General features: G+C 47.4%; 1 protein-coding gene across 1 annotated transcript in view; it reads right to left on the bottom strand.

The window, feature by feature from the left end:
• The window catches only part of HIKESHI (heat shock protein nuclear import factor hikeshi), a 127,189-nt gene that overhangs the window by 6,666 nt on the left and 103,156 nt on the right, over positions 1 to 17,367 (bottom strand). The window contains exon 4 of the mRNA XM_086933974.1: positions 8,382 to 8,500. Within this exon, the coding sequence (XP_086790100.1) occupies positions 8,382 to 8,500 (119 nt within the window). The remainder of the gene's footprint in view (positions 1 to 8,381; positions 8,501 to 17,367) is intronic.

Below are 17,367 nucleotides of genomic sequence, written 5' to 3'. Positions count from 1 at the left end.
GTGATCATCAGTGCTATTCTCATTGTTCGCATCAGCACTTGTCCCATTGTGATCATCAGTGCTATTCTCATTGTTCGCATCAGCACTTGTCCCATTGTTATCATCAGTGCTATTCTCATTGTTGTCAGGAGCACTAGTCCCATTGTCAGGAGCACTAGTCTCATTTGTATCGTCAGTGCTATTCTCATTGTTGGCATCTGCACTAATCCCATTGGTATCATCAGCGTTATTCTCATTGTTGTCATGGGCACTAGCCCCATGGTATAATCAGCGCTATTCTCATAGTTGTCATGGGCACTAGTCCCATGGTTATCAGTGCTATTCTCATTGTTGGCATCGGCACTAGTCCCATTGGTATCATTAGTGCTATTCTCATTGTTGGCATCAGCACTAGTCCCATTTGTATCATCAGTGCTATTCTCATTGTTGGCATCTGCACTAGTCCCATTGGTATCATCAGCGCTATTCGCATTGTGGTCATGGGCACTAGCCTCATGGTATCATCAACGCTATTCTCATTGTTGTCATGGGCACTAGTCCCATTGGTATCATCAGCGCTATTCTCATTGTTGGCATCAGCACTAGTCCCATTGTTATCATCAGCGCTATTCTCATTGTTGGCATCGGCACTAGTCCCATTGCTATCATCAGCGATATTCTCATTGTTGGCAACGGCACTAGTCCCATTGGTATCATCAGAGCTATTCTCATTGTTGTCATGGGCACTATTCCCATGGTTATCAGTGCTATTCTCATAGTTGGCATCGGCACTAGTCCCATTGTTATCATCAGCGCTATTCTCATTGTTGGCATCGTCACTAGTCCCATTGTTATCATCAGTGCTATTCTCATTGTTGGCATCAGCACTAGTCCCATGGTTATCAGTGCAATTCTCATTGCTGGCATCGGCACTAGTCCCATGGTTATCATCAGTGCTATTCTCATTTTTGTCATGGGCACTAGCCCCATTGTTGTCATGGGCACTAGCCCCATTGTTTTCATCAGTGCTACTCTCATTGTTGTCAGGAGCACTAGTCTCATTGTCAGGTGCACTAGCCCCATTGTTTTCATCAGCGCTATTCTCATTGTTGGCATCGGCACAAGTCCCATTGTTATGATCAGTGCTATTCTCATTGTTGTCAGGAGCACTAGTCCCATTGGTATCATCAGTGCTATTCTCATTGTTGTCAGGAGCACTAGTCCCATTGTTATCATCAGCGCAATTTTAATTTTCATCAGCACTATTCACTTAGAACAGGTCTTGAAAACACTGAAATGTAGTACCTGCTGTGGTTGCTGTTGTCTTCCTGCAGATTTTGAAAACCCTTGCTGTTGAGTTTACGTAAAGAGCAGATCTGCCTTCCGAAGAATCGGACACAGTCTGGGTATCCGATACAGGTGATTCTGGAAGGAAGCCAGGCGCTGACCAAAGCAACCTCCATGAGTGACAATGTATATGCTACAAATGTTATCTGCTGTGAAGCTTAACGACTCCACCGTCTGCCAACCACATAAAAGTAGGTGGACTTTGTTTCATAAACATCGCTATCCTATCTTGGTGTGATCTTCGACAACCAACTCACTTTCAAACAACACGCTGTGAAAGTCTCAGCCACCTGTACTACCATCATCAGGTGGCTGAGAAAGATCACCTGGATGCTGCCTGCGGACACCTTGAGGACCGTAGTCCAGGCTCTTGTCATCTCACGCCTGGACTACGGAAACATCTTGCTCCTAGGTGCCGCTAAAGAGGTAATCAAGAAGTACCAGGTGGTACAGAATATGGCTGTCCGCCTGATCTGTCACCTTCCGGCCAGATCCTCGGTTGCTCACCATATGCGGAATCTGCACTGGTTGCGGATTGAAAGCAGAGTCAACTTCAAAGCACTCTGCTATATGCATAAAATCATGTCTGGTAGAGCCCCTCGTTATCTTTCTGCTCTGGTGCAGCAATACATCCCTCCTCGCACGCTCAGGTCCTCGACGCAGAATAAATTTAAGATTCCACGCACCAACAAAGCCAAGATGGGAGGACGTTCGTTTTCCCTGTTGGCCCCATCCTTATGGAATTCTCTCCCTCAATCTCTGCGCACTGAATTGTGCTTTCTAAAATTCCGTAAGGGAATAAAAACTTGGCTCTTTAACAACTAATTTTATGATCTTATCTTCCTCCCTCCTCTCACCATTTAGTTTGCCCTAGCGCCGGGAAACCTTCGGGTAGCTGCGCGCTTAATAAATGTAATTATAAATAAATAAATAAATAAATCCTAGGAGGTGTGAAAGTGGCGCCGAACAAAACACGGCTTCTTTCATTTAGTTGCTTCCCTGAGAAAAGGATCAAAATACGAACAAGCCCGCGAGTGGTGCGCGCGCGCCACTGCGAGCCATGTGGTTTCAATTATCGTGCCCATGTCTGGGCACGATAATTGAAACCACATGACGGCCGGTGCACGTAATAAACACCAATAGGCCATGGGCGGAGCAATTCGCCCGCCTTTGGCCTATTGCATGCTCTCTTGGTAAAAAACACGCACGCAAAGCCCAATAGCTTGCCACAAAAGGAAAAGCACACGCTTGTGAGTTTGCCATTCCTAGGTCAGCTTCTGAAACACCATTTTTACCTACTAAATGTCTTGTGCTGCACGAGCAAGGGACTACAAAAAGGATAAACAGACTGGAGATTATGAAGATGCATAGACCAGAAACTAACATATTTGCTCTGTTCCTAGGAAGTACGAAAGGTATATAAATATTAATTAAGTACTTTCAGGAAACAGCATCCTTTTTTAACTTCAGTTTTCCAGTGAAGACACAGGAACCACCAACACCAGCATGGAAAAAGAGGTACTCTAAAGGAAATGTTGAGCAACAGCATGCAAGATTAGCATGCCGCACCGTGCACATGTAAATTAGACGGCACAGCCTACTGACCCTAAACACATACCTTTCACATACGGTTTCTCTCATTGTGCCCCTCTCCAATATTCCTAGTGATGTCATTTCAGGAACGTTGAGAGCTGCCACCCTCAATTTTCCAGGGATCCTTCAACTTATTGTGCAACTGCTGCTGGTTATTTGGTATTATCAGTTATGTGTTCCTTCTCTGCCAGAAGCAGAATGATGCTGAAAGAAGCTTGATAAAGAGATTATACTCTCCTGAGTACTCAAAGGAATTCAGATGAAGTACAGATCATTAATGGCACGTCCATTCGAACCCCAGGATGATAACAGCATGGAATGGAAAGCTGAGGGACTGGCACGGCCACCTGACGTAGAACCTGAGCAGCAGCCTTGAGCTGGGGCTGACCAAGCTGGAGGAGGCAGACTGTGGTCCTTGCAGGGAGAGCATGGGTTTGCTGATCTTAGTCTTGGAAACCACAGCATCAAAGCAAAAGAAAGTGCAGCAACTTTCGCTCCATAAGATGGAGCCCTTACCACAGGCAACATAACACAATCAACACCCAATCACAGAACAGGATTAGGGAGGTCGTGCTGCGGCAGAGGAAATATTCCTGTGAGCTAAACCACAACCTAAACTACACTTTCACCAAGAAATGGCTGAAGGAGGCTGGCCCAAAGCCAGTCTCCTGAATATATTTTTTTCAATATGAAAGCACTGGCAAATAGCAAAGCGATCTTTATCCTTAAAATAACAGTTTTCAACACTATGATTTTTATTTGGGATTAGGGTCACTACTTCTCAATAGTATCCAGAAACTGGGTGGATGATGTTGGGTCATATCTTAGTTGTATGAAAATAATAATTATTACATCAAGTATTACATGAATGTTTATCCAAATATGCTATTTATCTTCCCTCCGCAATTTACAATTCCTTCAATTTGTGCACTGTCAACACTCTTGAGAGGCAACCACTATGGCCAGGGCCACTGTATTAATGTAAGTCAGAAGCATTGCATTTTACTGCACTTCCCACACAATTCACCATCTGCTGCATAATTCGCAAATTCCAACAGCCATAAAATAAATGTTGGTTCTAACTCACAAAGATCAAACATTATTCAGAAAGCGCCTCAAGGTCTAGTGGAGATCCTTTGCAAAGGATTAGCTATTGGACTCCTGAGGCGGAAGCCGGGAGAATGCATAACCTTGCTTTTTAAAATTTTAAAACTGTGATAACGTGTTTCTATCACCTCCCCTCCTACCTGCACTTCTTGGCTTCACTTTAAACAGCGCTCCACGCTGCAACGACCCCTCACCTCCAGACGCCATTCTCGAGCGCGAGGCGCGCCACAGACACGCCCACTCTGTTGGCCACGCCCCCTCGACCTCTTGTATAAATAGCGAGCGCTGAAACGAGGCGCTTCATTAGCTATTGGACTCCTGAGGCGGAAGCCGGGAGAATGCATAACCTTGCTTTTTAAAATTTTAAAACTGTGATAACGTGTTTCTATCACCTCCCCTCCTACCTGCACTTCTTGGCTTCACTTTAAACAGCGCTCCACGCTGCAACGACCCCTCACCTCCAGACGCCATTCTCGAGCGCGAGGCGCGCCACAGACACGCCCACTCTGTTGGCCACGCCCCCTCGACCTCTTGTATAAATAGCGAGCGCTGAAACGAGGCGCTTCATTAGCTGTTGGACTCCTGAGGCGGAAGCCGGGAGAATGCATAACCTTGCTTTTTAAAATTTTAAAACTGTGATAACGTGTTTCTATCACCTCCCCTCCTACCTGCACTTCTTGGCTTCACTTTAAACAGCGCTCCACGCTGCAACGACCCCTCACCTCCAGACGCCATTCTCGAGCGCGAGGCGCGCCACAGACACGCCCACTCTGTTGGCCACGCCCCTTTCAACTCCCCGCCTCACGACCATAAATATGTGTCTTGGTAGGAAGCGCAGCGGACGAGCGCAGCGGGCGCGACGATTGCGCGCCGAAGGCGCGCATAAGGCAAGCTCGTCTGCGCTCGTCCGCGCCTCGGCAGCGCCCGGTGCGCCACCCGCGGCCCTGATCCCCCCCGTCCACCAGCAGCTCTCCGCACTTGACGCGTGAGGCTCTACTCCTCCTCAGAGACTTTGCTCATGAAGGTCAACTATCTTTCCAAGACACCGCCTATCCTCTGCACGATTTTGTGCGCAAAGGCTTATTTACAGGTGGCCTGCTGAATGTCAGGTCCCTGCCCAAACACGCTCACGAAATCGCCCAGCTCATAGATAATCACCATCTTGATGCTCTATTCCTGACGGAAACTTGGACCCACTCTGACTGCAATATAGAATTGGATTGGGCCTGCCCACAAGATTTCAAAATCCTGCATCTCCCTCGTCCAAAGGGGCGGGGCGGTGGAGTTGGTTTAATCTACAGAGCGTCCTGGTCAGTAAAAACTATTGCTATGGACCCAGTGGTCGGGACCGAAATACTTGGCCTCTCCATCGACTGTCATCTTGGTACTACCTATACGGCTGTGGTTTGTTATCGCCCGCCGGGAGCTTTTAATTCCACTCAGCAGCAGTCGCTCCTCACCACCCTCACTAATATGGCTACCTCTCATAACAACCTGATTGTCCTGGGCGATTTCAACCTTTGGCCCAATGGCAGCCTAGATCCTGCACTTAATAATCTCCTACTCTCTTGTGAAGGATTGGGACTCGTCCAGCTAGTGAACAAACCCACACATTCAGCAGGGCACCAGCTTGATTTAATCTTCTCCTCCCCCCAGCTAGCACATCTGAGCGATATTTTGCCGATGTGCTGGACCGACCATGCACTCATCAAATTTTACATAGCAGGCAGCAGGTCTTGCAGACCGGCACTCCATGGCCCTGTACCCCCGTACAGAGACTGGAAGGCTCTGGACAAACTCAGACTGAATGGCCCAGTATTTGAAGTGGAAGATAGTTTTTCCATTACCCAACCAGTTGAGGCTAATTATCTATCCCTCTGCACAAGGATTTCCAACACCTCGGAACGCCTCGTCCCTCTGAAAAAGGGCAAACCACAGAGACGAGCGCCGGCCCCATGGTTTGACGACTCTTTAAGAGCTCTCAAACTAGCATGCAGACAAGCAGAGAGAAAATGGAGACCGGGTTATTCTGACACTCACAAAACCCTCTGGAAAGAAAACCTCCGGGAGTACAAAACTGTCATCGCCCAAAATAAGGCCAAACATTACTGCTCCATCATCACCAACGCCACTAACAGCTCAAAAAGTATCTTTCAGATACTTAAAAACTTAACTAATCCGGACTGTGTCACCTCTACACAGCCTCCCACCCAAGCCCTCTGCGACAACCTTGCTGTGTTTTTCACTAGTAAAATTAACACCATTATTCATAACCTGCAAACACCTCCCTCTCCAGGAACTTCTACCACGCAGAGACCAGACACCAGCTCGCGAAACTTGTCGTCTCTAGGCTCTGTCCTCCTGGCTAGACTACGGGAATTTCCCCCAATCCCGACCTTCGAGTTTGAAAGACTGGCACTTGGTATCACCTCGGGTTCTCCACTCGACCCCCTACCTCCAAAAGTTTGGAAAAATTTTGGAAATGAACTCTTTGACACCATGCGCCTTATATGCAACCAGTCTTTGCATAGTGGCTTTGTCCCAACCCCGTGGAAACAGGCACTAATCACCCCTCTCTTGAAGAAACCCTCCCTGAGCCCAGACTGTCTTTCAAATTACCGACCCATCTCTCTGCTGCCTTTCCCAGCGAAGGTCGCCGAACGATGGGTCAGTTCGTGCCTGTCCGCCCACTTGGAACAAAATAACCTTCTTGACGATCACCAGTTCGGGTTCCGCCCGGCCCACGGCACCGAAACAGCAGTCTTAACAGCCATGGAGGATCTTCGCATGCGTGCAGACAGGGGCCAGCCAGTGGCGTTGATACTGCTGGACCTGTCTGCCGCATTCGATACGGTCAACCATGGTAGGCTGCTGCAGAGACTTGGTGAAGTGGGAGTGGAAGGCACTGCACTGCTCTGGTTTCACTCTTACCTTTGGGACAGAAGACAGGCTGTCTCCCTCCCCCCATTCCAATCCACCTTTGCACCAGTACCCCAGGGAGTCCCCCAGGGCTCCTCCATCAGCCCCATCCTTTTTAACGTGTACCTCATCCCGCTAATTAAACTGATCCAATCCTTTGGGATCAAAACTATAAATTACGCTGATGACACACAGCTTATTCTCTCTTGGGAAGGTGAAGATGCTATTTCTTTCTCCACCTTCCACGACTGCCTAAGAGAGACGGCTGGATGGCTACACAGAAACTCCCTCCAGTTCAACTCCGCTAAAACGGAGGTCCTGTTTTGCTCAGGCACTAAGATACCCCGCCAGTTTCCGAATGAATTTTGGCCCCCAGAGTTCAGAGACAAACCTCTGCCAGTTCCCTCGGTTCGCAACCTGGGAGCCATGCTTAACAACAAATTGAGCATGGAAACCCAGGTGACGAAAACTGTGGGGATCTGCACAGCCCTGCTTCGCTCACTGCGGAAAATCATGCCTCTTCTCCCGGCACAAGCCAGGGCGTCGATAGTCAGGTGTACGATACTCAGTCGCCTTGACTATTGTAACGCCCTGCTCCTGGAGTCTCCAGTCACGCTGATGGATCGACTACAGCGAATTCAATCTGCCGCCGCCAAGCTGGCTCTTGGCTGGGCGAGGAGGGCTTCGGCCACAGCAGCTCTGGCTGAGCTACACTGGCTTCCCTTAAAACAACGAGTGGCCTTCAAGTCCCTCTGCATTGTCTTTAAGGCTCTGCACGGACTTGGACCCAAACCTCTGCAAGCCCTGTTTCTGTGGTACACTCCTGCCAGAGACCTACGTTCATCCTCGGCCTGTCTGGTAAAGGTACCCAGATTCAATAAAACCAGAACAGGGGGCAGATCCTTCAGTGTTGCAGCGGCCAAGCTGTGGAACAGTCTGCCCACTGACATACGTCAGATTTCACAGCTTCTCCCATTCAGGAGACGTATCAAGACCTGGCTTTTCCCCCAATAAATGTCCGTCTGACCGTTCTCCCGGTTATCCGTTAACAGAGTACTCTCCAGCGCCAGGAAGCCTGCAAGGTATCAGTCGCGCTCTACAAATTCTCAAAATAATAAATAAATAGGTAAACTGGTCACTTTCCAGTAGCTGCAAGATGTATTCCGGTGTTAAACTGGTACTAATGAGTATACACATTACCTAGAAGGCATTTGTGTGTGTTAAAATGACAACTGCAAAATAATACGGCCATAGAATGTGCAGTAATAGGCCACAAAATTGGCTTTTCTTGATGCTTTATTTAGTCCACCTGCTGAAAATGTTGATTCTCCAAGGCTGCGGAATGTCAACGTCCCCAATTAAAGGACTACAATAGTAGCACCTTGGCCTAGCACTACACATTGAAAGGTACTCTGTGTAAGAAGTTGCATCCTTACCATTTTAAAACTACATTTGCAGGGATGAAAACTTCAGAAGGATTTGGTGTCATCTGTGCCTGGGATACAGCAAACGATGTAGCAAAATTGTAGAAGTTGTCCAGCATCTTTTGTGTGAACTGAAAAACAGAATTGGTAAGCCAGTCAGGGCCTTCTTAGCCACACAACAGTAATTACACTTTTTATCATCTATTTGGTTGTATATAAACTACACTTTAATAAAGCAAATAATTTTTTACAACACAATTGGCGGTTGCTGTAACTAAAATATTTTGTTGATTGAACTAAAAGTAGGTACTCGGTCCCCCAGTCTTTTGCATGTAGTCCACGCCATACAAAAAAACAGTTATATCCCAGGTGTTGCTAAAAACAAAGGGAGGCCTTTTGCTTTCATCATGAAACATCACTCACATAATTGCCTCACAATAGATAAAAAACAGCAACCATAAGTACTCGAATACAACCAGTTGTTATGTACAAGCTTTTCACACTGATCTAATACTTCAGCCTAAGGCAGTCTACCAGATGACAAAAGAGAAATATATACTGGTTTGACTCTTTGTTAGAAGAAGTGTTTGGTAACAGTTCGGTGGTATTTTATGTGTTATCCTCAGCTGTTCTAAAAATATACATCTTGGGGCACAACATAAGGAAGATGGGAGTAGGGCTTCTTTTATGGACAAGCAGCATTAGCTGAGGTGAGCTGTACACTCAAAGAATAGTGTTGAGAGAAGGAGTCGGAAAACAGTGATGCAAGCTGTGAACTAACACGGCATACATACCAGGGGCACAACTAGACCCAAACTTCGGGGGTGGGGCAGGGGGGGCTAAGGCTGCCAGCCAGGGCCGGCCCTTGCACTTGTTGCGCACGATGCAACAGTCTTTTTTGATGCTTCTCTCCCATTTCCTCCTTCTCCATGAATTCCCTCACTATCACTCGCCAACAATGCACCTCATCTCTCTACAACCCCTTTCTGACATTTAAATTTTTTTATAGGGCTACTCATAGTTAACTCACACTTAGTTCTGTGATCTGCTTGGTACACGTTATTCGTAGCAGGAAGAATTAACCCTCTGCGTTGTGTGGGTGACAGGAGTGCCCTTGTGAGTGCTGTGTGAGCGATGCAACAGTGTGAGAGTAAGGGGAGAGGAGTGACTGCAGGGGTAGTGAGATGACCATATGAATTTGGGTGCGGATGTAAGTGCAGTGGGACGAATAAATGCATGGTCAGTGATGGACTTGTTTGAGTGAGATTGCAGAGTGATCACTGAGGAGGGCAGGTGAGTGAAGCGTCTCATGGGTGCAGGGTGAGTAGTGTGCTCGTGTGAATGCAGAGTGAGGTACAGGGTGAACAGCGGAAGGGCATTGTGAGTGCAGAGTGAGCGGTGTGCTCTCGTGACCGACCGTAAGGTAAGTGGGAGAACGGTGTGAGTTCATGGCAAGTGGCATAAGTGCTGTGGGGTCATTGTGAGTGCAGGGTGATCAGTGTGAGTGCATTGTGGTCGCTGTGAGGGCAGGGCGAGTGTGAAAGTGAAGGGAGAGAATGAGGAGTGAGTTGTCTGAATGCAGGGTGCAATCCTAGACACAAACTAACCCCCCTCCCCACCCCAAGCCCTCTCTCTCCCCAGTGACTGGTCAGACTCAATTGCCAAGGTAGGTTTCCTTTCCCAGTCCGGCCCCGTTCAGGGATCAAGGGTCGAGGAAATAAATATTGTGCTCATCCTGCAACAAACTTCCAGTCTTGTGATTAGGGTTGCCAGCTCATCATATGGATGTCCCAGACATTACAAAAATAAGCAGTCACCTAAAGTCTATTTTCAGCACTTATCTGTGAATATTTGAAACAGCAAATATAAATAGAAAGCATTTTTAATTGTGTTCTAGGGCTGCCTGAATGATCCATAACTGATAATTAAAGGGAACAAAGACAGAAAAGTCACATTACAGATGAATACATATGATTTTATTTAAAACCCTATTTAGTGTCAAGAAGAGGCCTTTGCAGGCTCTTTAAGCAACAAATGGTTGGTATTTTTCTTTTAATAAACACCACTGGGTATGGGCTCCCAAGCAGCAAGGCCAAGCCACAGCCTTATATAATACAAAATAGAGAGACGCCAATGCTGCCGTTAACAATTCACCATAAATTTATCATCTCACAGTTAACTGAAACAAAAAGTGAGGGGATCTGAATATCTTGAATAAATCCTTAGTTTAATTTACTTCATTTGGATTTTTTGATCGTTTTTAAACACATTTTTCATTTAAAAAAAATATTGTATGTCATATGTTTTTTTTAAGTTCAAATCTTTTTTATTGAGCAGTAACAAAAATGATAACGGCATAAGGCATCAGTAGAATTACAATCGTATTGTAATAATGCCGCAATCAGACATGGATCAGTACATATAAAACAATACATACATACAGTAAAGGAAAATAAAGTATATTGAAAACAAGAAATTAAACATCAGTCCGGATCTGTAAAAGAGATGAGATGAATGAACAAACAAAATAATATACCATCATTGCATTCTATACATTAAAACATTCCCCTTCCAACACTCACACATACACTCACTTGTGAATCACAATCAAACACTCTCATGCATACACAACATTATACCATCAGTATTTACAATTATTCAAAGTCCACTGTTTCATGTATATTGCCATAGATTGTAATTCACGCCTATTTGTATATTTCACAAAAAGCTAATTTATTATTTGATGTTCTTATGGCAAGGCAAACACAAGGTCTACGCGTTTCGAACTCTTCTTAGTGTTGAGTTCTCGTCAGGACCACACACTGTGAAATGGAAAAAAGGGGGGAGACCTAGGTTAGGTGTGTATTCTAAACCATATTAGAATTTACTGTGTGGCTCAACAGCCACCTCTACGCTTCTTACCTCTAATTCTGTACAACAAATCAATTTGTAGAAGTCCTCAAGCCCACTGCGCGGGACAACCTAAACAACATTAAAACAAAGCTCAGCCGAGCAATACAAAATGCTCTATGTATGGTGCATGTATTCGGGATAGAGAATTCTTACTCACAAATGTAAGGAATAGGCAGAATGGGGGCCCAGGGGGTACGGAAACCAGAAAAAAACTAAGCCTTGTTAAATAGTTTACAAAAGGTATGTAAATATGCAAAATGGTCTTTAAAGATCTGTGAAAAAATCAGGCGCGCTGGAGATTAAGGCTCCAGACATTGCCCAGCCGAGCCCACAGAAGCTCGGGCTAAGACACATGACGGGGCGGGGGGACTGAAGCGCTTTCAGCCCTATGGGCGTTGCGTGCCGATACATACAATGCTATTAACTGCATTGTAGAAAACTTTGAAAAACAGGCGGCCGCTGGACCTTCGGTATTCTCGCGGAAGCCCGCAAGGATTCAGCGCAGACCTCTGTGTGCTTCTGCAGGAGTCAAGCTGGCCCTCCCTCTGTGGTGCTATGGGACTGAAAATATATATTTTAAAGCAAAATGTGGGTTGTGAATTTGTTTTTTGTTTGAACTGTTGAGTTGTAACTGACATTTTCACCTATGACGTCACTTTAACTGTTAGTTTTTTCAGGTGATAACTAAGGATTTGTTCAATGTAAAGTAAGACATTATTACCATACCTAGCACTACGTCACCTTAACCTTTGGTTGTTTCAGGGAATTTCTAGGATTTTATTATTTCTGAAGTAATATTTTAATACCATATAGTTTCAAGTTTTATTTTATTTGATTTGGTTCTCCACCGAGAGCTACAAATGTTCCATGCATAATATACAATATAAAACTGTATATAATTATGCCAACCTCCGGGTTAGCCAAAGGGCCAATCGCCCCTATGCACCATCCACCATAGATACTTCTGCCCCCTTTCTTTTGGCTGGAATAAAGACAGCTTTAGCTGTTTGCCAGCCAAATGTTTCCCCAAAAATATCACACAAAATGACATACATATAGGGGCTTAAACTAACACTCTTTTGCCACTGGTCTGTTCAATTGTCACTCAAATGATGCTCCCTCCCACCAGAGCACAAAGTATAGGTCAATGGACAAGCCCAATTCAGCCACTGGATGCTTTCATTCTGAGTGACTGCTTTTTAGGTCGAGCTATTTATAGCTCTGACATATTGTAGGGGAAACAAACTCTTGAACAAGCGGATTCCAAGCAGATTCCTCGCAATGCAGGTGATCTATTCAAGCGTGACGCTTCGCCAGCGCGCGCTTGGCCTCACTCACACCCCATATGCTCGTTCCCTCCCACTGGCTCACTCCCCTGCTCCCCCGCCCCCCCACCCCCATCCGACTTGTTTCGCTCTTATGGTTACCTCTTGTTTCGCTCTTATGGTTACCTCTTGCCAGTATCACATCACCTCATTATATATTTTACCTTTCTTCTCCTGCCCCTGTAACTTCTGCCCTTCGTTTCTCCATCTTTGCCTTTCCATGTTTTCCATATTTCCCTTCCTACCAACACTTTCCCCTCTAACTTGGGACTCTCATCTTCCTTTTGCCATTTGTTTCTCGCGGTGTCTCTCCTTTTTGCTTCTCTTACCTGTGTTTTTTGTTTGTTTCATTTTATTGCTAAATCACTCTTTTTTCCTTCTTGTTCTTTTTCCGCTTTGTCTCCCCTGTTCTCTTCTCTCTGTTCCACGCGGTCCCCCTCTCTCTTGCCTTCCTCTCCCTTCACCCTCACCCCAGTGCTATCTCCACGTCTCTCCCAGCTTGCCGCAGCCTCACTGCCAGTCTCACAAGAAGAACGAGGAGGCCCTGGTGATCCAGAGCTGGTGGCGCCGCGCACAGTTCCACCGGCGTGAATGGCGCCGCGTGTGGGTGCTCTCGCAGTACACCCGGTGCCCCTTACATTAACTCTACAACTGTTAGATGATTATTTCTCACTCTACAGCTTGTTTTTCCTTTTGACTCAAATTGCGAGTTATATAATTTCACTGCTGGGGCTGGATTAAGAGTCTTGCAAACAGGGTATTTATTTAATGCGATTTTCTATAGCGCGAACATTACCCGAAGGTGTCAGAGCGCTCCAGAGGTACTCCATTCCAATTGCGATGGCATACCCTCTGCCCGCCTTATTTAGAGTTGTTAAAATTATCTGTAAATGTGAAGGAATTGGAAATTGGAAGCTAAACATTAAGTTAGTATGCTTAGCTTGATTAGCTGGAGTAGGACATGTACAGGAAACAATATAGTGTAGAATGTATGGTCTCAAAACACTGATAGAAGAGTGGAAAATGCATTAGGAGCAAAAAAGACAAAGTTATATGCTAGAGTTTAGCATCTCTCCACCTTCTAGAAGTAAAAAAAAAATGGAGAAAAGTTCCAACTTTCCCATTAAAATAATACTGTTAATTTTTCTATATTTTGATTGTAAATAAAATATTCCCATATATATGCCTTTGTTTCATGCATACGTGTTTCTGTGTCTTATGTACTGCTTTGAGGTTCAAATTGTAGAAATCACTTATGCCGGGTTCCCCGGCTTCCAATAATGACTCGTGGCAGGAAGGGGGTCCCCAGAATCCACCAGTGATTCCATGGGGTCCACAGAAGTCAAAAGGTTAGGATGTGCCACACTACAGTAATACATGCACCTGCTCTGAAGATGGCTGAACTTGTGTTGTCGGTGTTTGCTGAGTGAGGCATCACCTTGTTAGACATTCATTCATGAGCTGTGTGGTCTGACCAGCGGTAGAAGTGGGCGGGGTCGGAAGGGCACGGCATGACCCTACTTTGAAAAATCATTACAGTCCGTTCCCCTACTTTTTTTTTTAAGCGTCCCAGGACGCTTAAAAGCATTCAGCCGTGTCCCCTGAGTGGTGCACATCGAGCAAGTGCCCACGGCCTCCTCCCCCTTCCCCTCGGTAACTGGGTGCAGGGGCTTTCAAAGTAACACTGAAAGGGTCATCAGTCTTAGGTTAGCGCGAAAACTGCTACCTCTGATGGCCCTGTTGCTGCAGTAATTTACAGCCAATTACTGCAGAGGCTACCTGCCTGCCCCCACTGTCACCAATACAATAGTCACATCAGGATGCTTTAGTGGCCCCGCCCTTGAACCCCTCTAACCTTTATTTTCGGTATCACGCAGACTGAGGGACGCAACCTGGAAAAGAAAACAAGCATTGGCATAGCCAATAGGTCTCGCCTTTGGGACCTGCTGCATAACTAAATACTTATAAGATCCCAAAGGCGAGACCTATTGGCTATGCCAATGCTTGTTACTTGTTTTTCTGCCCCTCTTAGAGGACCCTGAGCTCCTCCCCGTACAGAGAGATCTGCCCATTCTTTCCTTGGACACGCCACCTTCACCTCACGGGACCCCGCGGGCTGCCAACGGCGGCTGCCGGCCACCTCACCTGCTGTACAGGACTCAGCACCAACAAACCACCTGGGTACCTTTCTAGGCGCTGGCCCTGAGGAGAACAGCTCAGTATCTGCAACTGGGACTGTGAAAAACCAGGGAGCCTCTTGATAAAATCAGGAGCCACCAGGGCTTCACGGAAACCAGAAGATCTCTTTAGAACACAGTGATCTCGTTAAGATCAGGAGTCACCCTGGGCATATCCGTGAACATGAAACTTTTCATACCACACCAGCCCTGATAGCAATAAAAGGAGCCAACGAGGCCATGTCAGAACCAATCTATCCTTCACAAAATACCTGGGCGATGATAACATCAGGAGCCAACTAGGCCATGTCAGAACCAATCCATCCTTCACAAAATACCTGGGCGATGATAACATCAGGAGCCAACTTGGCCATGTCAGAACCAATCCATCCTTCATAACATACCTGGGCGATGATAACATCAGGAGCCAACAAAGCCATGTCAGAACCAATCCATTCTTCACAACCTACCTGGGCAATGATAACATCAGGAGCCAAGGAGGTCATGTCAGAACCAATCCATCTTTCACAACATACCTGCGTAATGATAACATCAGGAGCCAAGGAGGCCATGTCAGAACCAATACATACTTCACAACATACCTCGGTGATGATAATATCAGGAGCCAATGAGGCCATGTCAGAACCAATCCATCCTTCACAACATACCTGGGCAATCATAACATCAGGAGCCAAGGAGGTCATGTCAGAACCAATCAATCCTTCACAACATACCTGGGCAATGATAACATCAGGAGCCAACCAAGCCTTGTTTGAAACCAGGGAGCTGCTTAAGAACACACGCAGTCTAATGATAAAATGAGGGCCAGGAAAGAGCAGCACTCTGCAGTGTAGGGTCTCTAAGAATGTAAAGTAGGCGCCAATCAGGCTGTGCCTTGCAAATGGACTCCTAGTCAGGGAGTCCTGGGGTTGTACCTATGCAAAGCCGGAAGTCGTGAGCTCACGTGGGTAGGTCTGTGCTTAAATTCTGGCTCCATGACCTGTGGCCCACTGTGGCCCCCCTGGGGCCCCCTCACTACCCTGGCCATCCTCACTCAACAGAGCTGGCTGCATGATAAGGGCTGAATGATCTACTGAAAAACTTCAGGTCTGAGCCTTTTGAAGGCCGGGAGAGCTGGAAAGAGCCAGTCACACGGCAGGAGTGAGCGCCTGTGAAAGGTCAGGAGAGCTGGGCCATGTCAGTCACATGGCAGGAGTGAGCGCCTGACAGGTCAGGAGAGCTGGGCAGAGTCAGTCACAAGGCAGGAGTGAGCGCCTGACAGGACAGGAGAGCTGGGACGCGCCAGTCACAAGGCAGGAGTAAGCGCCTGACAGGTCAGGAGAGCTGGGACGCGACAGTCACAAGGCAGGAGTGAGCACCTGACAGGACAGGAGAGCTGGGCAGAGTCAGTCACAAGGCAGAAGTGAGCGCCTGACAGGTCAGGAGAGCCGGGACGCGCCAGTACAAAAACAGGAGTGAGCGCCTGACAGGACAGGAGAGCCGGGACGCGCCAGTTACAAGGCAGGAGTGAGCGCCTGACAGGACAGGAGATTTGGGCAGTCAGTCGGAAGGCAGGAGTGAGCACCTGACAGGACAGGAGAGCTGGGCAGAGTCAGTCACAAGGCAGGAGTAAGCGCGTGACAGGACAGGAGAGCTGGGCAGAATCAGTCACAAGGCAGGAGTGAGCGCCTGACAGGTCAGGAGAGCTGGGCAGAGTCAGTCACAAGGCAGGAGTGAGCGCCTGACAGGAGAGCTGGGCAGAGTCAGTCACAAGGCAGGTCAGGAGAGCCGGGACGCGCCAGTTACAAGGCAGGAGTGAGCGCCTGACAGGACAGGAGAGTTGGGCAGAGTCAGCCGCAAGGCAGGAGTGAGCACCTGACAGGACAGGAGAGCTGGGCAGAGTCAGTAACAAGGCAGGAGGGAGCGCCTGTAAACGGTCAGAAGGGCTAGGCCGAGTCAATTACAAGACACGTGTTCGCCCCCGAAAGGCGAGGACGGCTGGGCCCTGTCAGTCACATGCCAGAAGTAGGCGCCTGACAGGACTGGAGAGCTGGATCGTGTCAGTCACATGGCAGTAGTGTGAACCTATCAGGTCAGGAGGGCTGGACAGAGTCAATCACACGGCAGTACTGTGCACCTGACAGCACAGGAGAGCTGGGCCGTGAGTCAGTCACATGCCAGGAGTGAGTGCCTGTGAAAGGTCAAGAGAGCTGGGCGGTGTCAGTCACACGGCAGGCGTCTGCCCTGACCTTTCAGAAGGGTGGTGCAGAGATACGGGAGGAGGGGGGAAGCTCTAAGGGGGAGATGTGGGGCAGAGCTTTGGGGGGGGGGGCAAAGAGAAAGGAGGAGGGAGAAGACCTAGGGGGAGATGTGGGGCAGAGCTTTGGGGAAGGGTCAGAGAGACAGGAGGAGAGGGAAGCGCTAAGGGGAGATGTGGGGTAGAGCTTTGGGGGGCAAAGAGACGGGAGGAGGGGGAAGCTCTAAGAGGGAGATGTGGGGCAGAGAGACAGGAGGAGGGGGAAGCTTTAGTGGCTGGGAGGAGAGATGCAGACAGAGGTTCAGAGGCCTGAATGCATATGTACT

The sequence above is a fragment of the Lissotriton vulgaris genome, chromosome 8 (assembly GCF_964263255.1).
Source record: "Lissotriton vulgaris chromosome 8, aLisVul1.2, whole genome shotgun sequence".
In the NCBI taxonomy this organism is placed as follows: domain Eukaryota; kingdom Metazoa; phylum Chordata; class Amphibia; order Caudata; family Salamandridae; genus Lissotriton; species Lissotriton vulgaris.
Note: the sequence above shows the minus strand (reverse complement) of the source record. Positions and strands in the feature narration are given on the sequence as shown.